General features: G+C 38.4%; 1 protein-coding gene across 1 annotated transcript; it reads left to right on the top strand.

Moving 5' to 3' along the window:
* Window positions 1–7,930: 7,930 nt before the first annotated feature.
* On the top strand, window positions 7,931–21,407 carry LOC127770634 (uncharacterized). The gene is made up of 27 exons (XM_052296428.1): window positions 7,931–8,118; window positions 8,225–8,290; window positions 9,295–9,381; window positions 9,557–9,613; window positions 9,702–9,766; window positions 9,861–10,027; window positions 11,354–11,415; window positions 11,502–11,585; window positions 11,724–11,880; window positions 12,707–12,822; window positions 13,252–13,380; window positions 15,301–15,372; window positions 15,472–15,567; window positions 15,649–15,726; window positions 16,083–16,211; window positions 16,343–16,519; window positions 16,614–16,814; window positions 16,901–17,014; window positions 17,100–17,347; window positions 17,467–17,509; window positions 17,582–17,830; window positions 18,603–18,830; window positions 19,372–19,463; window positions 19,764–19,992; window positions 20,096–20,452; window positions 20,745–20,818; window positions 20,913–21,407. The coding sequence occupies exons 1-27, from the start codon at window positions 8,020–8,022 to the stop codon at window positions 21,016–21,018; spliced, it is 3,582 nt and encodes a 1,193-aa protein (XP_052152388.1). The 5' UTR covers window positions 7,931–8,019; the 3' UTR covers window positions 21,019–21,407.
* The last annotated feature ends 539 nt before the right edge of the window (window positions 21,408–21,946 follow it).

Below are 21,946 nucleotides of genomic sequence, written 5' to 3'. Positions count from 1 at the left end.
TTGGATATTAGCTAATTTTTAGGCGCATTGTGCATGAATACCACGTAAATAATATTATTTAGTGATCAGTGGATAGTGGCTTATATATAGAACTTACATACATGGGGATCGATCAATGAGGACATACGTTTGATATTTTAGGCTATGATTGACAAAGTATACAAATATATTGTATATTATATATTAATGTTTTAGTACCTAAGTAATACATTTAAGGCTATGTTGTAAAGTGCTTATCGGATTGGCTACTCCCTTATTTATATCGAGCATGTTTCACGAACTACTAAATGATATATTGCGCGGTACGTGTATTGCAAATACTTTATATATAAAAGTTGTTTAAAAAATAAAATAAATTTATTTTCATTTTTTATTTAATAATTAATCATGTGCTAATAACTTACACCATTCCGCGCGCCCTGGATAAGCTCATGCAATGAGCTTGATCTTGATCGAACGAAGTCTAAAGTGGGAGATAAACAACAACAATAGGGTGTCAAAATAATATATTTGATATTTAATCACTAATAAAATATAAGTAAATAAAACACATAATACATTATACATTATAGAATAATTAATTCGTTTTTTATCTCATGTGCGAGAAAAAGAAAAAAAAAGATGAACGTGGGGCCCAGTACATGAAGTACGTGCATGAACGCACTTATGTGGGGCATATGTATATGCGGGCTTTTAACTAAGGATAAATCTAATTGGTTATTATTATTATAGATCTAATGGTTAAAAATAATGGATCATCAGATTAAATGAAAATTGACAGATAGATTTTTTTAATTTCTCTAGAATTATTAGAGCGCCACGTGGTGGCATAAGAGTGTTTGTAGGGTGCCACATGGCGGTATGAAAGTGTTTATAGGAAGTTTAATGGACTTTTAGTATATAACAGAAGGTAGATACCATATGAGTATCAAACTGTGCTCCAGTATACTCCAGTCGTAGCCGGGAGTAGAGTAACAGGCAAATCAAGTACAGTTCGCAAAACCAAGGTGGTAGTAATAGGAGGAGGAGCGGGAATGACAAGATGACCTCGTGAGGAGCACCGACGGAAGTACGTGATGGCTACGGCGGAGAGCACCTCGATGCAAATTTTAAGCTCGGACTCCGAACCCTCGCCGCGTACTCCACCACTCTCCATAGGCCAGCCTACGGTGCTACTACCGGTACAAGTAGTAGGAGAACGTCGATATACTACTACTCCATACTCGTACGACAACGACGACGACGCGTCGTCACGGGGGAAAACCCCGAACCCCAGCGCGACGGTAGGTGGCCTCATCGAGGCGGGCGACGACGCGGCCCAGCAGCAGTGCGCCTCCCTTGGGCCGCGCACACCCATCCGATCGAGAGACGGACGGACGGCTTGCCCCGTGCGCCTCGCGACTCGCGACTCGCGAGCTAACCTGACGGCCGAGTTCCACCGGCGCGCGAGATCGAGCGCCACGGGCACGCGTCGGGTTGGTGCTGCTGTTGGTGGGGGAGGGAGGGATCGAGATGGATGGCGTCAGGCGGCAGGCGTCGCAGGCCGCGGAGCAAGGAGGCGCACGTATGACCGACAGCGTTATCGGTCTTCCGCGCTGTGGCGCTGTGCTGTGCTCGGGTCGGGTCAAATCCGGCGTCCGACATGGCCTGGAACCTAGAATGTGGGGTGCGTACACGGGCAGGTGGTGGGCTCGGTGAAACGAGCACGTACGTACGGGTGAGACCGTGGTAACGTTGCGACTAACCTCCTCGTGTGCCTGAGTATCACTAATCAAGAAGAACAAGGCTAAAGAGTGAGATTGTTCTTCGTGTTTAAATTTGAAATTGTAGCACTAATCATCAGGGGGATTTGCACGTACCTACAAAAGCTACTAGTAGGTTTAAAACCAAGCACTTGGGCCCGGTTCTACAAGCAGGGAACTGACCCGGCCAAGCTCGAAGCCCTATTACACAACATCTTGGCATGTGTCCAAATCTCATACTAGCACAGTTGACAGTTGAAACAACAAAAATTTAACCTTTTCAACTACAGAGTATACAATCAACAACTCGACCAACTAGCCATAGAATAAAAGGGAAGTGATCCATTTACATCTTTAAGGGCACGTGCCCTTATGGCTTATCCATTGCATGACATATAAATAGCAATGCAAATTAATTTTATTAACGGCACGTTATAACTTACCCGTTGCGCCACATATAAATAGCAATGGAAAATAATTTTATTATGTTACAGTTTGGACTATCACTTCTTCTTCATCGATCTATATATATTCTTCCTTCTTCCAAAGATCTAATCGGTGTCCTATCCTAGACAGGATCGTGTCTATCCTTAGGTGCTGAAAGGTTTTTTTTAACGAACCAGCACTTAGGATATACCAATTTCATTGAATATAGAAAAAAAACAAGTGTAACCCTATTCTTTTTTTTTTGTTTTTTAAAAAAGAGAGGGCTCTAAGACATCGCGTTACAATCCTTTCAACCTTGCGGTGGCCCAGGCATTTGCCTTCTCTTTGATCTTTACGACTAGGCATGCTGTCGTTAGTTCTTTGTATCTAAACACTCATTGATTTCAATCCTTTCAAATCTCCCATGACGCCGGGAGGATAAGGCTGCACAAACCTTTCTTTGGCACCCCAGGGTGGAGGCTAAATCCGTCCACTACTCATGGACCGTCGTAGGGTTGTTCCAATTTGCTCGCAGGTGATCCAAGTTGATATCAATCCCCAAATCTCTTCGTGTACCTGCGTGTATTCCATGAGATGTAGGGCCGTCTCCAAAGTATGCCTGCAGAGTGGGAAGTAGGTGTTGTTCTGCCATCCGTGCGTCACGAGGCGATTTGGGGTACTTCGAAACCATAACATCCATTGATCCACCCCAATCTAATGGTTTGCATCAAAAGGTACCGCTGAAAAGGTACTTAAAAAGTAGGCTGGTATTAACTTGAAGATTAAGTAGGAGGTTAGATAGGTAATTTTATCCTTGGTATTATATCAATCTACTATCAAATAAGGCAAAATCGGTGAAGAAAGTTCTGGTTCTTCTCGATCAAACTACTCGCAATACAGTTCTTTTTTAAAAACTCTTCGTAGTATGAAGATCCTAATACAGATTACATGGAATCTGTGATAGACTACTGAGTTATTATTTACTACTTTGTATATAGTATATTATGAAAGTTAATGTCCACAGAACAGGTAGTCTAATACGGAGTACTATTTTAATTTTTTTAATGCTTTAAGAGTTCATCGATAAATCAATTATAAAATGAGAGCCACCGCGATGGTCAGCCGGAGAGGACAGAGAACAAACATGCCTTTGAAAAGGCTAGACAACACAGATGTGATACGCTATAAGTGGCAATGAATTAGGTAAAGAATAACTATTAATTGTGTCGTAAGCAGCAGGAGATGCAAATCGAAGTAATTAATTAGTGTAGTATAAGACGAGCATACCAATGGTAGACAAGAAAGTTTGGGGCTAGCAGCACAATCAGGAAAAATTAACGGTTCTTGTGACTGAAAACAATTAGTGCAAATTAAATTATTTCTACCACTAATCTACCCTTTAGCAATGGACGGTTGATACTCAATTGTTTGAGACCTCCCAAGCACCATAAAAGGTCTCTTGATAACAATGTACTACTCCATCCATTTCAGGTTACAATATATTTTGACTTTGGTTAAAGTCAAATTACTTCAAGTTTGACTAAGGTTATGTAGACAAATATAGTAATATTTACATTACTAAATTAGTTTTATTAAATTAATAATTAAATATATTTTGATAATAAATTTATCTTGGGTCAAAAATATTACTATTTGTTTATTAATAAACTTAGTCAAATTTAAAGCAGTTTAACTTTAACTAAACTTAAAACGTCTTAAAACTTGAAACGGAGAGATTATTTCCATCCTGAAATATTAGAGAATTTGGTAGGACGGAGGTAGTACTACCTCAACCTTGTATTATACCCCTACTTTTGCACTTTTCCAAAGAGATAAAGCAATACGGTAAACTAAATGGAGAATGATTATGATTTACTAGTTGAGATGGTGAAGTGTGGGTGGAGGAATTAAATGAGAAATGAGAAATAGAGTAGTTATGATTGGTTAAAGCAAGAAAACTTATGAAGTTGCTATATGATAGGATATAACTCGAATGTTGCTTCCTCTAGGTTAAGTACAATTGTCGTTTTGAGTAAGGATATGATCTTTAAAAATAACTTTGATCAAAAATATGATTTTATTGAAGTACATTTTTAGATTAATCCATATATACGGTCTTTATATTTTTAACGCAACTACGTAGTATATTTTATAAGTAGTTTATAATAAAAGTTTCAAAGAGTGACATCAATCTTAACTAAACAATAATTAATATTTTTAATATGAAAGGAGTACTACTAGAAGTGAAAGTGTTATTTGGATGCTGATCCAAAGATATACTACTTTGGTAACACCATGGCTCAAAATATTTCAGAGGGGAAGGCACATTCCGTTATCTATGTTAGCTGAAGAAAAACGTCAGCAATAGTTACGAGTATTTTTAGGCCTTGTTTATATCCCACCACAAAATTTTACACCGTGTCATATCGAACGTTTAAATACCTACATGAAGTATTAAATATAGGCTAAAAAAATAACTAATTACACATATTGCGACTACTTTGCGAGACGAATCTTTTAAGCCTAATTGCTCGATGATTTGATAATGTGGTGCTACATTAAACATGTGCTAATGACAAATTAATTAGGCTTAATAAATTCGTCTCGTGGTTTACTGACAGATACTATAATTAGTTTTTTTTATTAGCGCCCAAACACCCTATGCGACACCCTATATAATACCCGATATAACACGCTAAAACTTTACACCCCTGGATCTAAGGCCTTGTTTAGTTGGGGAAAATTTTTGGGTTTGGTTGTCACATCGGATATTCGGACACATATTTAAAGTATTAAACGTGCTCTAGTAACAAAACAAATTATAGATTTCGCCAGGAAACCGTGAGACGAATTTATTAATCCTAATTAATCCATCATTAGCAAATGTTTACTGTAGCACAATATTGTCAAATCATGGTGCAATTAAGCTTAAAAGATTTATCTCACAATTTACACGCAAGCTGTGTAATTGGTTTTTTTTCCACATTTAATACTACATACATGTATCTAAATGTTTAATGTGATGGGTAAATTTTTTTTAACTAAATAAGGCCTAAACACCCCTTAACACTGACCCGTTAGAGCAAGTTCAATAGTATAGACAACTACTGGCTTCAATTCATCTATACCTAATCTAATAGCTCATTCATACAATAGTTACGTACTACACTATTAATATCTAGTCCGACCTGTCATAGACACATTGCGTCTTGGAGTCCGTGTTACAGCTGGCTACAAATCTGTAGCCCGCTGCTCTTCTCTCTCCTGATTTATCTCCTTAAAATATATTTGCAGCTGGCTTATAGCCTGCTATTGTACCTGCTCTTACTATCTCGCTGTGCAGGTATGGAATACTCTGCTGATGCTGCTGTGTTGACTGTCTATCTTGGTTTGATTACACTCCTACGATATCGATGTCTATCTCCAATGCTCCTAGGCTGTGTTTAGTTACACGTTAAAATTAGAAGTTTGAATCTGTGTTTAGTTACACATTAAAATTAGAAATTTAAAAAAATTAGAAAGGTATATAACGAAAAAAAAAGTTAAAAGTCATGCGAAGGAAAGTTAGGTACGACAGAAAAGTTGAAAATTTAAAGAAAAAAAATTGAAATCTATGTAGGACCCTACTCCTATAAGCTGGAGGGGTACTAGTACGCGCCTGTGACCTGTGCCTGCGTGAAGCAACATCGGTCATTGGTGGACGACGACGTGTGAGGTGACACCCCGTGCGGCCGACTCGGACGGACGGGCGGACGGGACGGGCACCCACGCAGGCGGACAGACGACGGCAGACAACAATTGATCAAGCGAGAATCGTGAGGGTGAGGCCGACTGATCCGCGTGAGATGCCGCCTGTGGGTGGTGGAGTATGTACGGTGTGGCGGAGTGGTGTCACATCCATCCATCATCGGTCTGGGGCCTGCCTTTGATGTGCCAATGACGTGAGGGCGATTCGACTGACGGACCGCGACCGCCGGCCATGTTTTTTCGTTGGTTAAATTTAGGCCCTGTTTAGGGTGGTTAGATCGCTGAAGTTTTAGTGTGTCACATCGTGTGTATTTATAGGATGTCGCACGATAGTACACGGGCACGAATAAAAAACTAATGATAGAATCTGTCAGTAAACCGCGAGACGAATTTATTAAGCCTAATTAATCTATCATTAGCAAATGTTTACTGTAGCACTACATTATCAAATCATGGAGCAATTAGTCTTAAAAATCTGTTTCATAAATTAGTCGCAATATATGCAACTAGTTATTTTTTAAACCTATATTTAATATTTCATGTAGGTATTTAAACGTTCGATGAGATATGGCGTAAAATTTTAGGGTTTGATCTAAACGGCCCTAATTAGCAGGCCCATGAAAACTGGGACTACGATACGACCGTGTCTCTGTGCTTTGTCGGGAGGATTGGTGGCCAATATCGTGGCCTTTTCTTTCATGAGTATAAATTGAAAATTTCATATAACCAAATATAACCAAAGTACTACGGAGCATACTTTAACCTAATTATACAATTTCAACAGCTTATTTTACAGTACTTAGGGATAATCAAATATCAATGTTAAAATAGAAAAAAGGATTGGAACGAGATGGACTTAATATTGGATGGAGGTGGGTCATTTCTCTTACTAATGAATGTGGTAGTATAACATCAGTTTTAAAATATTACAATCTATTATAAGATGTGACACATTTTAATAGTATGAATCTCTATACTAGATGAGTTAATATTAATAAGTGGTTTATGATTTAGGCCGCCAACTTTTGGGCCCTATGCGAAAGGCCACCTTGTCTATGGGTAGAACGGGATGGTTCAGGGTTGGGTTGGATAGAAACACCCTTGACTCTGGCCCCGCATTCCCTAGCTCCGGTCCGTATTACCAACCGAGTGGACAACCTTACCTGCCCTCGCCTCCATAGGGGGTAGGCCAATGAGTGGGGCCCAGCAGTACCTGGGTGTGCTTCTTGGTCGATGTAGTAAAGCCACACTAGCGTGGTGCGCTAATACCAGATGTGCTTTCCAACCAACAACAATGGATGACTGGCAAGCACGGTGTCATGCGTGGTAAAACATTCCTCGACGATAATGTAGATGGATACAAGCAGCGTGTGTGTGAGCTCCTAGGCGGAGCATCATGAGCAGCGCCATGCCAAGCATCGACATGGTGATGTGGTATGGCTTCGAGGTGACCGAGCATTAGGAGCGACGGAGGTGACCATTGGCACGTCATCCCGCTCCCATCTTTCGTACTATCCTGGCGCCTTCTCAGGCAGATAGCTACGAGGAAGAATACTGTGAGGAGGTGGCATCTGCTATCGTCTTCTCGACCATTGAGGGAGGGCTTCCTGCCTTTGTCCCGAGAGATTTGATAATTTAATACTTCTTAAAATAGGTTTCGATTATTTGATATCCTGACCCACTTTCACTTAATCAGGTGGTCCCATATGTCATTCTCATAAGTGTCAATTAAAATAATTGGGCAACGAAAAAAAGTATCAAATTATCAAATTTACCCTTTGTCCCATAGAGGAGGGATTACAAGCGCAGCATAAGAAAAGCATGTCCCAACCGCAGCCCAAAAAAAGCAGGCCCAACGGAAGTTGTCAAATTCCAGCCCAACTCAGCCTAGAGTAGATCAGCCTGGCCCACTCAGACGCCCATCGCAACACGGGCCCCCCGTGCTAGCTTTCCGAAGCCCATAAAGCCCACGGAAATTCTTGTCTCCCAACTGGTTCATCGCAAGCAGAATCAAGTCATCAGATCCCAGTGCTATTACTTCATCGCAGCCTCGAACTCGTCGTCTCTCCCCTCTAGCATGCTCGCCGCCCACTAGATCCGATCTATGGATCCCCGCCTCCTTCTCGCCCTCCTCTGCCTCGCCGCCTTCTCCGCCGCCGCGTATGCCTCCGACGAGATCCACGGCTGCGGCGGCTTCGTCGAGGTCCGTGTGCCCCTCGCGTCACTCAGTTTAGTCAGTTCGGTTTTTTCTTGGATTGGATTTGTTTCGGTCTAAATCTGATGCAGCTTTGGGTTTGGCGCGTGTGCAGGCGAGCTCGGGGCTAGCCAAGTCGAGGAAGGCGTCGGACTCCAAGCTCGACTACTCCGACATCACGGTATGCCTGCCCTCGCGTGTGTGTGGTGTGGCGATCGGTTGATTTTGTTCCGCATCCGTGAGTGGGTAGCTGTGTTGTTGATCGAGCCTTTGCCGAGCTGTTCGTGGATGGCTCAGTAGTTGTGATTGTTTGTTTGCTTTGGGGGTGGTTTGCTCTCAACTGAGAATTCGGGGAGAACTGACTATTCCTGTGCGGCCGATGCCACTGGTTCGGATAGCTGCTGTTAGTTAAGCGAACTGTCTTGCATTTCGGAATTGCTCGCTGTTTCGGGCAGTTTTAGCACTTGCTGATATCTGCTATCAATGGGATTCTAGTAATATGATTCGTGATGTTGAACTTGTGGAAGGCTTACTCTCTTTTCGTTTGGAAAATCGGTATCTTGGAGCATTACGCTCATATAAGAGAAAATGTTTTCGTGCTGAGACCCTAGACCGTGTATGCATCTCAATTCCTTTTTTCTGATAGCTTTGCCTTTGATGATGCATCTCAATATTTTGCTCGTGATGGGTGCGACATGGAGTGATCTGATCTGATTATGCCTTGGACAAATTAAATATGACTGATTTATTAGTTTAAAGCGTTTGAAGGTTTTTATGTGGGCAATAAAGTTTGGACTTCTCTGAAATGCTGATAACAGTTGCTGTAGCCTGTAGGCATTATTGGTATTTTTAGTGCTAAGAGTGATGGTAATAATATTTTTGCTTCCCAATGTGTGTTCTATTGAGCTTTCTTCATCGTGTCATACATAGAATTTTATTGATGCAGGCCTACTTGATCTGTAGTTGGTATGTCAACCTGGCTAAGTGTAATTTCCGTTGCTTCTCTAGATATATAGCCCTGCATCACAGAGAAACTCACATCTCCTCTATTGTATTTGTGTCACCTTTACATCAGAAATATTGATCGAGTCTTGATGCAGTGCTAATTCATGACCACACTATTCTTTATGCTTTGTATATGGTTTCTGCCGTGCTCAGACTGACCCTCTTAACTCTCTGAATCAGGTTGAGCTGTGTACTATTGATGGTTTGGTTAAGGAAAGCACTCAGTGTGCCCCTAATGGATACTATTTTATCCCAGTCTATGACAAGGTATTGATCTTGTGCTTAGCATTTATTTTGGGTTTTGGCCTTGATAAATGCTCTGGAAACTTCCGTAAAATTAAGAAAGAAAACATAACTAGATGACCTTATTACTCTGACAAGATTCTCAGCATTATCATATGGAAGATAATATTCTGTTCTTTTTGTTGTTTTCACGCCACAGGGTTCATTCATGGTCAGAGTTAAGGGGCCCAAGGGGTGGTCTTGGAAGCCTGAAACTGTAAGTTTGTGTCTGAACTAAATATGCCATATATTCCTTTGCTTTCATCACCATTATTGTCCTATTAAATGTTCGCTTTACATTTTAGGTTCCTGTTGTCATCGATCAAAATGGATGTAATGGCAATGCAGATATAAATTTTCAGTTCACTGGGTCTGTTTCTTTGACCATTTGGTTTTGTTTTCTTTATTGTTTTCCTGTGAACAATTATCACATTTAAGTTTTCATCTGTGAATACACCATGCAGGTTTATGATATCTGGTAAAGTAGTGGGAGCTGTTGGTGGGAAGAGCTGCTCTAAACATGGAGGACCTTCTGGTGTCAAAGTTGAGCTATCGACAAACTCTGATGAGTTAGTTGCTTCTGCTTTAACATCATCTACAGGAGAATATTCATTTGCAAATATAATTCCAGGTTTGACTTGCTTTTTATTTAATATCCTTCATGTATTGAAAACTTTATCATATACGTGCATACATAGTTAGTGAGGAATGCTGCTTAATTCCTATGTCCCCATCTTGACATCATCCCTAAAACACAACTTTAACTGCTAGTATTCTCTATCATGATATATGTATATAACATTATAAAGTCATAATATACTACGGGAATAATCGAGTAACTTTTAAGACAAATACATATGATTTTCATGTATCAAATCTAAATATTTAAAAACAATGTTTTGACTGCAAAATAATATGTATCCATGACTAGTGGAAGTACCCTATAATGTATTTAATGACGTGGATTTCGTTTCTGGTACCATTGATGTGATCTTTCCATTTTGTTCAAACTCCATTGTAAATGTTAGAACAAGTAATTTACTGATTTACACTCTTCTACCAATTATATTTTCTTGTAAAGTTTATGCGATTAGCCTATTACGGCATGCAGAATAATTGAGTCAAGTGATAAGCCCAATAAACTCCAAATAATCTAAAAACAACAAATACAATAGTGATCTCTTTTACGAGCCAACACAATTATACGAGCTACACAGATTTCATGGAAAACTGTCTGAACCGTCTCTTCATGAACAGACAGCTACTTTCTTTCCCCCTTCTTTCAAGTTTCAACTCCATCTCAGTTAAGTAGTTATTAGATGATGCCCCGTGCTTTGGTGCGGGATATATGTTAGTTATTGGAGAAATGATGAAATGATTTGGATTGAAATATTTTGAAAATAATTTGAGAATGATGATTTAGCATGTGTATGTTTAATTTTAGAATGAAATAAATTGTAGATATAATCACTATATACTTGCATGTTGAGCTTTGTGTGCTTAATGTGTTGATGTGGCATGCTTGCATGCAGGTTTTAGGAATTAGGAGTGCTAATAAATACTATGCTTGCATATTGAGCTTTAGGTGTTTAGTGGGCATTAGCTTTATATAAAGAAGGGATGTGGACGTGCTATGGGCTGGTTCATTTAATACCTTTGTACATGCCCTTAGGTCTTCAACCTTATGTAAGCATGTGGACCATGTGGTAGGATATGTTACCTTTATCCAATTACCACCTTTCCAACTCAGCTCTCTGTATTGGCCTTATTAGCAGCATGGGACACCAGCTCAGCCTAATTTACTTTCTGTTTGACAAAATATATTGATTGGGTTCTGTGTACACCTCCACATACACAAGATATCCCCATGTATCTTGTTCAGACCTTTTTAATTTGTCCTGTTGTTAGATTTTTCATACTTAACACCTTTTTTATGTTTACCCTCACTCTTGTCCAGGGCGCTATAAATTGCGTGCTTCTCATCCTAACTATGAAATTGAGACAAGGGGTTCATCAGAGGTTAGTATTTCATATTTGCTTATATGCTGTTAGATTTTGTCACAACATTTGTATTGTGTTACAACTGTACATGTTTTTACATGTAGGTGGACTTGCGATTTGGAAATGCTGTTGCAGATGATGTCTTCTTTCTATCTGGATATAATATTTATGGCTCTGTAGTTGCACAGGTATTGAAGGAACTAAGTGATTGTGCCATCAGCCCATCATAACTAATGCATAATATTGAACAGAATCATTTTGAATTATTTTATCTCTTTGTTCATGGAATTTGCAAATTGACTTATTCCATGCATGTTCCATGCTAGGGAAATCCAATCTTGGGAGTTCACCTTTATTTATATTCAAATGACGTAACAGAGGTGCCTTGTCCACAAAGTATTAGTGATGCACCCAGAGAAGGTGCTCTTTGCCATGCAGTATCTGGTGCTGATGGAAAGTTCACGTTTAGTTCGTTACCTTGTGGTAAGTTGGTTATGTATTCAACCTGCCTAAAATTCATAGTGCATCATAACTGGTTAATAGAATCTCTTCATTTAATATGTTTTTGATTCATCCTTTTGACACATCTTACGATGCCCTTTTTGGGGAAGCAATAGTTTTACACTCAGCTTCTCATTTAAGTAGCAATAATCATCCCTGAAGAAGAAGAGAATTTGGAAAATACCATCACAAAGATACATGAGTTGCAAAATACCATCGTACGTTAGAATGACATGTGGTGCTTGGATCCACCTGTCAATGACACATACGATGATATTTTCCAACCCCGTGATTTTTGGCACATTGACGCTATTTTGATCATGATCATGCACAACTTGTCCTCATGCAATGCTAATGGTAAAATCTTTATTAGCCACTTACTATATGAGAACTGCACACCATTGTGTCTGTATACAATTTTTATTCCTCATTTGCCACTGAAAACTCGTGCGACCCCTTATTAGCCACTAATGTCTCTCTAGGCTCTCATGTCAGTGGGACAATGGGTGACAAATAAGGAAATAGGTAAATTTTCAATGGCATATATGATGAATCTGCCCCCCCCCTTGTGTTTTTATTTCAAAATGTTGAATGCAACAGGTATCATCGGATTAGTAAAAAATTGTAAAAGTTCTTAATATTTGCTCTTCCATTGCCATGAGTGTAAAATGTATGTCACTAAACGTGTTCGATGTTTGATTAGTACAGGAATTTGTTTGCTAAGTGATGATTTTGTATGTACTGCATGCTTGTGAGTGTGAGGTGATTTTTAAATGCAACTGTTCATTGTTTACTACAAAATTTGCAGGTAGCTATGAGCTGTTGCCGTACTACAAAGGGGAAAATACTGTTTTTGATGTCTCTCCCCCTTCACTGCTTGTTTCTGTTGAGCACAGTCATATGACTATCCCCCAAAAGTTCCAGGTAATGCTTTAAGTTGCTTTATGTCCCATGCTTTGGACTATGAAGTTATGATCAAATCTGTAGTTGGCAACAATAAAGAGAGGGCTATCTATCATGTGGTGTCACCGATAAAAACATAATTTGAAGTCAACTACCTGCTTTAGTGCATAACTGCTGAATAACAGATATGTGAAATGGAGATGTATGGCCCATTTAATGAAAAAAAATATATTTCAAGGTTAACTGGGTGCAGATGGTGGATTACATGACAGCTCGATGTAGACTTGACATTTCCAAACTTTCAGCTGCTTAAGCATCTTAGTTTTGATATGTTCCTTTTTTTTTTTATCTGTTCATCAGTGTCACACATTCAATTTTGTCTTTTTCACTCCTTACAGTGGACCTTCTCTCCACTAGCTGACTAGTGATTCCTCATTCATGTCTTACTAGGTTACTGGGTTTTCTGTTGGAGGGCATGTTGTTGATGGGTATGGTGCTGGTGTGGAAGGTGCTAATGTTATCGTGGATGGTCAGTTGAGAGCTGTAACAGACAATCTTGGGTATTACAGACTTGATCAGGTACTATCACCTATCAAATTGTTCGCCATCACATATGTTGTTCGTACAACCTATTTTCATCATAATGCTGTGAATAATTCTATATCAATGTGCAGAACAGTTTTGTTTTTTCTTAAAGTAAATACTTGTTGGGTAATTTGTTTCTTATTTACCCAAGTTCGGTGTGGTATAAGCATGCAGAATGCAACATTTATTTAGAGCACTATTAAAATTTTAAATTTTTCTTAACAAATATACTAAAAGAATCGAAAATTGGGAAGTATGAATTCGTTGACCAATTTGGAGACGAAGGTAAATATGCTTTCCATCGCTAGCTGATCCAATTTTTGTTTAGGAACTGCAGTTAGAGGATTATAATATCTTGTGTAGAATCCTGGATTTTGCACTCTTAACTGCATGCTTGTAGTTATTAGCCATAATCAGCTTGGGTAAAGTTATCACATTTCAAAAGTTTTGCATATCATCATGATGTGAACACCCTACAATTAAAATGTAGCCTTGTGGAACATGAAATGGTAGTGTTTTGAAGCTGCGCGCCTGTGCCATTGGGTGCCAATTTTGATAATTATATATAAGTAAAAGATTACAAAAAGTGATCTGTTGAATGCATTATTCACAGTAAGTATTTTCTTGCCGTTATGATATTCACTTCCTTATATATTTGTGGTCAAAGTTTTTGAAAATTGAACTCATGCATATCTTAAACTGTTGGCCTGTTTTTTTTTTTTTTTTTTTTTTGTACTAGTGATATATATAAGTCCACAGTAAAAGAATTGAATCTCTTGATGGAAGGCATGAATTCTACACCCATACAAAAATATTGGAACAAAATGAGCAAGCGTATCACCAATTCAAAGCACCAAAGTTGACATAAACTCTGCATTTATGGAAACAGTGGAAAGCAATTGCCCTTTCCAACACTGTTTAATTCTTCCTTTCTGTTTCCTATTTGGGCTACTCAACAGAGATCTGATCTAGCAGAATTAATCCCTAAGGGATCTTTTTCTTTTGCAAGGATATTTTAGGGAACTTTGTTCACATAATCTAAAGCGAGTATTGAATCTGATCAACTTCCCTGTACTTTATAGAATATAATCAATGGACAGTGCTAAACTTATGTAGTGAGACAAATAAAGTTTACTTTTGTATTTATGGGCCAATTTACTTGGTACCACCAAAAATCATGGTGTTGGAAAATGCCATCGCATGTGGCAGTGACATGTGGGTCCAGGCCATGAGTGTCATTCTCAAATATGATGGTATTTTGCAACTCACTTATCTCTACGATGGTATTTTCGAAATTTCCTCAACTAGGTTCTCATGGGTTTCCACATGGGTAATTCATGGTCCATTACTGTCAAATCACCCCCTCAGCATTCACTCTACATATCTTGACTTCCTGTCAATTTATTCTGCTTCTCTAGACATGTCATAACATTTTGTTAGTGCTTGCTGATATAATCACCCAAAGGTGCAGTATTTTGCTGAATATCCAACCTTTTACCATTGTCGCTCATAAAATTGTAATATAAAGTTCTTCTTGGTTTGTGAATGCATAAGATTATTATAGTTTAAAATTATGCAGAATGATGCATAAGACTAATTTGCACGCTGCAGTGTATACTAGTGGAATATGTTATGCACATAAAACGGAAGCTTTAAACTGCACCGTTTCCCTGTTCAGTTCAGGTCATAAAATGACTTGGAACTAAAACATTTAGATTATTTGGAATATGGGCAGTTTCATAATTTCATTTTTGTAAGCACTTCATTGCACGAGTTCTTGAAACAAGTCTATAGCTTGTATACAGTCTAATGATAATAAAGAAACAAGTCTATAGCTTGTGCACAGTCTAATGATATTTTAATCTAATTTATTATTTCCATTCGACCACATAGTCATTTTGTTGCCTTTCATAGGTTACCTCCAAGAAGTATACTATTGTGGCTGAGAAGGATCATTACAAATTCAACCGTTTGGAGAATTTCATGGTAATGGTGTTTTCTTGAGGGGACATCCTAAATTGCTAAATGCCAGTTAAATGGCTCTAGTTTCTCTTTTTTTTTACTAAACTCTGTTTTTTCCATTAGATTTTGCCAAACATGGCTAGCATTGATGATATCACATCAGTTCGGTATGATGTATGCGGTATTGTTCGAACAGTAACCCCAAATTCCAAAGCAATGGTAATATACTAACCTGGTATCATGTTTCAAATGATAAACCACCATAAAAACTTTACCTTACAATTTTGATGGGGATGGTAGGTGACTTTAACACATGGGCCTGAAAATGTAAAGCCACAGAGGAAACTGGTGAGCGAAAATGGAAGATTTTGCTTTGAGGTATGTTTCTACTTTTATTTACCGTGGAAATTATCTTATACTTCCAGCTAACAACTATCGATTCATTTATATTTGACTACTTTATGGATATTGCATTCCTGTATGATTTATTGCAAATCAAAGCATGCATATGCTTCAGAATTTTCTGATATGGTCTATAATTTACTCCTTCCGTCCCAAAATATAGCTCGTCCAGATTCATAGCTAAAAGTAGCTATATTTTGGGATGGAGGGAGTATATGTATGAAAAAAAAGCCAAAGTAGCACTTAACATTTTTTCTACCAGTTAGGAAGAGCGATTGCTTGTGTGTGTAGCCCTCTTGTTAGGAAGGTTGCTGATATGCTTGCGCTTGCAGGTTCTTGCCGGTGAATACCGCTTATCTGCCCTACCTGTAGATACCGAAGGTTCTTCCAGTCTTATGTTTTCACCAGGATTTATTGATGTCAATGTCAACAGTCCATTGCTTGATATAGAGTTCTCTCAGGTAACCAAGAATGCTACTTTTACCTATGTATGCTCTGTTTTTTATTTGTTTTAGAAAGATTATATAACTAGCATCGTGCATGATTGAGGTTATAGATTGATATAGTATCTGAGTATTCTCTTTGTGAACAGTCACAAGTCAACCTTCATGGTAAGGTCCTGTGCAAAGAGCAATGCAACCAAAATATTCTGCTGTCACTTGTTAGATTAGCTGGGGGAATCGAGCAGGAAAAGAAGACAGTTACTTTGGAGCAAGATAATGTTAATTTTGCATTCAAAAAAATATTTCCTGGGAAGTATCGTCTAGAGGTAAATCTTGTTTAACGGTCTCTGAAATTGAATTGTTTGCTGTACTGTTTCATTCTCCCATCTCTTAACTATTCTTAATTTGGTTTTATTCCAGGTGAAGCATTCATCATCTGAGGCCGCTGCACAGGATGATTGGTGCTGGGACCAAAATGCAATGGATATAAATGTTGGTTCTGATGATGTGACGGACATTGTGTTTGTACAGAAGGGCTATTGGGTAGAGCTAGTCTCAACTCATGAGACCAAAGCATACATTCAACATCCAGATTCTTCTAAACTTGATTTGCTGATAAAGGTTCATCCTCGGGACTGATGAATCCACAACGTGTTTGAAGTAGTATTACTTTTTAATTAACATAATTTACTTTTAATATTGTGCAGAAAGGATCACAAAGGATCTGCATAGAAACTCCTGGGCAACATGAGCTTCATTTAATTAATTCCTGCATTTCCTTTGGGAGCTCGCCAGTGGTATTTGATACAAAGAATCCAATGGTGAGCTGCTTGCATACCTTGTGCTTACGTTTTTCAATGCTGCGTTGAGTTTCACACACTAATGCTAAAATGTTCTCTCTTTTAGCCTGTTCATATCAGTGCAAAGAAATATCTTGTAAGAGGTGAACTCCATGTGGAGATGGGCTCCCTTCAAGAAATTGATTTATCCAAAAATATTGGTGTTGATGTCTTCAAGAGTGATGGGAGTTTCATCGAAAAAATCTCTGCTACACCTGTTCTTGGAAAGAGTTACCAAAATGACATTAGTGCCTTTGAGTACTCCATTTGGGCTGAATTTGGGGAGGACTTCATTTTTGTTCCCCGTGATGATAGGTATATTGTTTGTGCATAGTACTTTTGGTTCCCTTCCAGATTGTGATTTCTTTGCTCAGCGAACACTTGAGTAGCTTTTTATCTATTAGCCTTTAATAATTTATTCCATGTCTTCACAGCACTGGAAGGAAAAATATCCTCTTTTATCCATCAAGTCAGCAGGTGAGCGACTCTTAATTGATAAACACTTCAAGTGATACCCAGGTTCTAATACATTTTTGATATGACCTGCAGTTTTCGGTGGCTGTGAATGGATGCCAAGACACTGTTCCTTCAATAACTGCTAAAACAGGTCTATACCTTGAAGGATCAGTGTCGCCTGCAATTTCTGATGTTGACATCAAGATCCTAGCAGCAGGGAAGAGCAAGTATGCATCTCTGAAGGAAAGGGACATAGCAATGGAGACAAAGACAAATTCTGAGGGATCATTCTTTGCAGGTCCCCTGTATGATGATATTGGATATACGGTGGAAGCTTCAAAGGTCTGTATTATTTTTCAAGCACATCTACATTAATCAATCCCTTTATTATACAAGCACAAGATGATAAGAATCTGGAGTTGCTGGCCATATACTGCTGTTAGGTATGGTGCTAAATCGTTGCGTGAGCACCGCTTGCTGTAAAGAACAAAAACTCTGTCTATCTTGCAGCTTGAAACTCATGGTGGTGGTGGTGGTGGGCTATGGTGGTATAGAAACTAGGAATTTGGAAACCTTGGTTTTTTGCTGCTATTCCATTTTTATATGCACGAATTTGTCACCCTGACCACATCCTGAGTTACTGACATAATGTCATTTTCTCAGTTCCGTCTTTCTTTTGATATAATCAGTTTCCAGTTTCCACCTTCTGTTTTTTGTTTGTGGTTTTGACTGATTTTTGCATACCCATTCTTCAAACAAGACACAAATAAACAAGTGGTATATATGTGTGTCTGTTTGTTTTTATCACCTTTCCAATAATTAGCAATTGCATATTCTGGTTAAACTGCTTTTCAAGAAAGGGTTATCTGCCAACTGCCCTTATCTTAGTTCAGTTTCCAATAGACAATTGTGCTCGGTTATATTATTTTCATTTGATTATCTGAGAATTGAGAAACTTCTGACAAATGTGAAATACTGAAATAGTGTTCATTTGTCTCTGCCCTGTGACAATATTATATAGGAGGTACATGTTTGTTCATAACTGGAATATGGGAAGCAGTCACCAAACATATTTTTCTTCGATATACTCATATCATTCTCAACTTTCCTGCAGGCTGGCTATCATCTAAAGCAAACTGGCCCGTACACCTTTTCTTGTCAGAAGCTTGGTCAGATATTGGTACGGATTTATGGTGAACAAGATGCCGAGCTTTTACCTTCTGTATTGCTGTCTTTGAGTGGTGAAGAAGGCTACAGAAATAATTCTATTAGTGGTTCTGGTGGAACTTTCAGCTTTGGTAACTTATTTCCAGGAAGTTTCTATCTCCGACCTCTTCTCAAGGTCTCTCTCTCTCTCTCTCTCTCTGCGTTGTATATTGTGCCGTGTCTCTTGATGTCTTCTAAACAATCCCAACATACCGACATCAGATATTACATGTTAGTGAATCTGTTAGCATATCAAATGTCCATTTTTTCAGAATATTCATTTGATGCAAATTTCATTCACTCTTATTGAGGCTTCTATTTTCTTTTTCCAAAATGTGGGCTGGAATTTACTTTTGAATGACATGACTCATAAGCAAACTGCAACATGTATTTATTAGCTTGTTCTTTCAGCTTTTACAACCTTCGTCTGTCAGAATAGTTTATGTGGGGGACAATATCCAATTCATATACATAAACTGATTTGTCAATCCCTGTTATGCATTGAGCATGGCCTGTCTTACCAGGAAGACTTACCGATGTCATACGCTCATACTTGGAACTAATTATGAGAACTTTTTGAGCCACATAGTGTTTGAACATAAATATGAGTTGCACGATAAAATAAAACTTAAGATTCTTTTCTGGAGAGCCTTAATGGTTTGGTGTTCCGTTTGTAGGAATATAAATTCACTCCATCAGCAGTTGCTATTGATCTCAATTCTGGTGAGTCTAGAGAGGTTGAATTCCGTGCAACTCGTGTTGCCTACAGGTATTCTTTTTCCCATTCTGTGCAGATGATTTTTTTTGGGTGCTCTAATTGCTCCCCACGTCTTGCCTTGTATGCAAAGAAGTTCATGCCTTTCCTCTATATTTAAGTTACATCACCATTAATTTTTTGGGTGAAATTTATGTTTGAGCTATCTAACGCTTGATATGTGCGGTGTTTTGAATTGATCAATTATAATCTAGTCCATGCTTTGTCTGCTGACAGCACTTTTTTGTCAATACGTCTTTACTAACTTTTCTGCAACCAAACTGTTGCACTAAATCGACCAATATTTCAATGTAGTGCCATGGGTTCTGTAACCCTGCTGACTGGCCAACCAAAAGAGGGAGTATTTGTTGAAGCAAGATCTGAATCAAGAGGTTATTATGAGGAAGCTACTACTGATTCTTTTGGTAGGTTTCGCCTTAGAGGACTCGTCCCTGGCTCAATTTATTCTGTAAGAGTGGTTGCAAAAGATGATCACAGGTTTGCAGCAGTTGAGCGTGCTTCACCTGAATATGTGTCAATTGATGTAAGTGGTGCTTTTTTACAATTATCTGTGTCAGTAAAAACGTTTTTGAATGACTACCTGTATTCCAAAATCATGTATGCTCATCAACAATTTGCATAAACAGGTTGGTCAGGATGACATCTCTGGTATTGATTTTGTTGTTTTTGAAAGACCGGAATCAACAATTTTGAGCGGCCATGTGGAAGGAGATGATCTTGACATGTTGCAACCACAACTGTCTGTTGAAATTAGATCAGCTGCAGACCCTTCTAGAATAGAATCTGTACTCCCTGTTCCTCTCTCGTACTACTTTGAAGTACAGAATTTGCCAAAAGGAAAGCATCTTGTTCAGCTTCGTTCTGGTCTTCCATCACATACCCATAGATTTGAGTCAGAGATAGTTGAAGTTGACTTGGACAAGCAACCTCAGATTCATGTTGGTCCTCTTAAATATAAAACCGAAGAGCGACATCACAAACAGGTAATTTCTTACACAAGCTTGAACACTGTGATATAATTTTGTTTACACTGATTTGCTTATGTTTTCTAACCTTGAAATCTAATGATTAAATCCATAAGTTGCTGTTATTTCTAGAGATAGCTATACTGATATTAAGGTTCTCATTTAATCAGCACCAATATGTACTGATATTAAGGTTATTTAATCAGCACCAATAAATCTTTGTACACGTCCTGTACCAGATATTATGTTGTTCCTAAGCTAATTGCACTGTGGCTGTTCAGGATATGATAAAATTTTCTTTTTCGTGCAGGAATTAACTCCAGCCCCTGTATTTCCTCTTATTGTCGGAGTTTCCGTGATTGCATTGGTCATCAGCATGCCAAGGTTCCTGCTCTATCACTGTAAATTTCATTGTTCTAACTTGAAGCCATTATGATCATAGGAGTTGTTTTAACTGATGTGACATTGATGCTTTTAGGCTAAAAGACTTGTACCAAAGTGCTGTGGGAATGACTACCCTAGGTTCTGCGGCTGCGCCGATAAAAAAGGAGCCAAGAAAGACAATCATGAGAAAGAGGGCGTGAGGCATAAATTAGCTTCAGATTAGGTGTTGAAAAAACGGGTACTTACAATTGATCACGTCAGGAGTAGAAAATAGCCGTTTCTTTGCATTTAAGGGGTAATTTTGCAGATAAAAATTGGCAGTCGATATTTATTAACGACTACAAATTTTGATGCCAATGTTGGGCATGTAGTCATTCGAAATGTTGTACGATAGTACTGTGTACAGTTTTCAGGTGCCAGATGAAGTTTTGAGAGCCTGGTCTATCTTTCCTCAGCTCAGTATATTTGTTTAGTTTTAGTGTCTGGTCTCGTTTATGCTACTATGTTGTAGATAAACACGTTGGCATTTGCTTCGGGCATAGTTACTGCCTTGTACTTTGGCATTAATTTTTCATGTTTTAAACTGTCATGTTAAAATCTTGTAGTCTTGTTCCCAAATACTACCTTCGTTCACAAATATTAGTATTCCTATAATTTTGAGAGTATAAGGATGAAGGCAAAAATACTACACCACATAATGAAAGTTGGTGATAAGATGAGGAAGAAAACTGAACGAGGGTTGGTAAATAAGACCAATGAATCCAAAAAAAAAAAAGGTAAAAAACGTCACGTCAAATATGTGGACACATGCATGGAGCATTAAATGTGAGAAAAAAAACCCAATTGCACAGTTTGCATATAAATTGTGAGACGAATTTTTTAAGTCTAATTACACCATGATTTGATTATGTGATGCTACAATAAACATTTGCTAATGATGCATTAATTAGACTTAATAAATTCGCAGAATCTGTAATTTGTGTTGTTATTAGTCCATGATTAATACTTCAAATGCATGCCCGTATACTGTAAAAACTTTACACCCAAAGAACTAAACACACCCCAACCCCAAGTGGTATTTTAAGAATCCTTATATTTGTATTTGTTGAGAAATTTCGAATGTTAGCG

Source organism: Oryza glaberrima, chromosome 1, assembly GCF_000147395.1.
Source record: "Oryza glaberrima chromosome 1, OglaRS2, whole genome shotgun sequence".
NCBI lineage: Eukaryota > Viridiplantae > Streptophyta > Magnoliopsida > Poales > Poaceae > Oryza > Oryza glaberrima.
The sequence above is the reverse complement of the archived record's forward strand: the minus strand, read 5'-3'. Positions and strand labels throughout refer to the sequence as shown.

Excerpts from the sequence above, each read along its gene's own strand:
- LOC127770634 (XM_052296428.1), top strand. The coding sequence starts at position 8,020 with ATGGATCCCCGCCTCCTTCTCGCCCTCCTCTGCCTCGCCGCCTTCTCC. Across the intron at positions 9,767-9,860 it reads ATAAATTTTCAGTTCACTGG|GTTTATGATATCTGGTAAAG; the intron begins GTCTGTTTCTTT and ends TACACCATGCAG. Across the intron at positions 16,212-16,342 it reads TTGATATAGAGTTCTCTCAG|TCACAAGTCAACCTTCATGG; the intron begins GTAACCAAGAAT and ends CTTTGTGAACAG.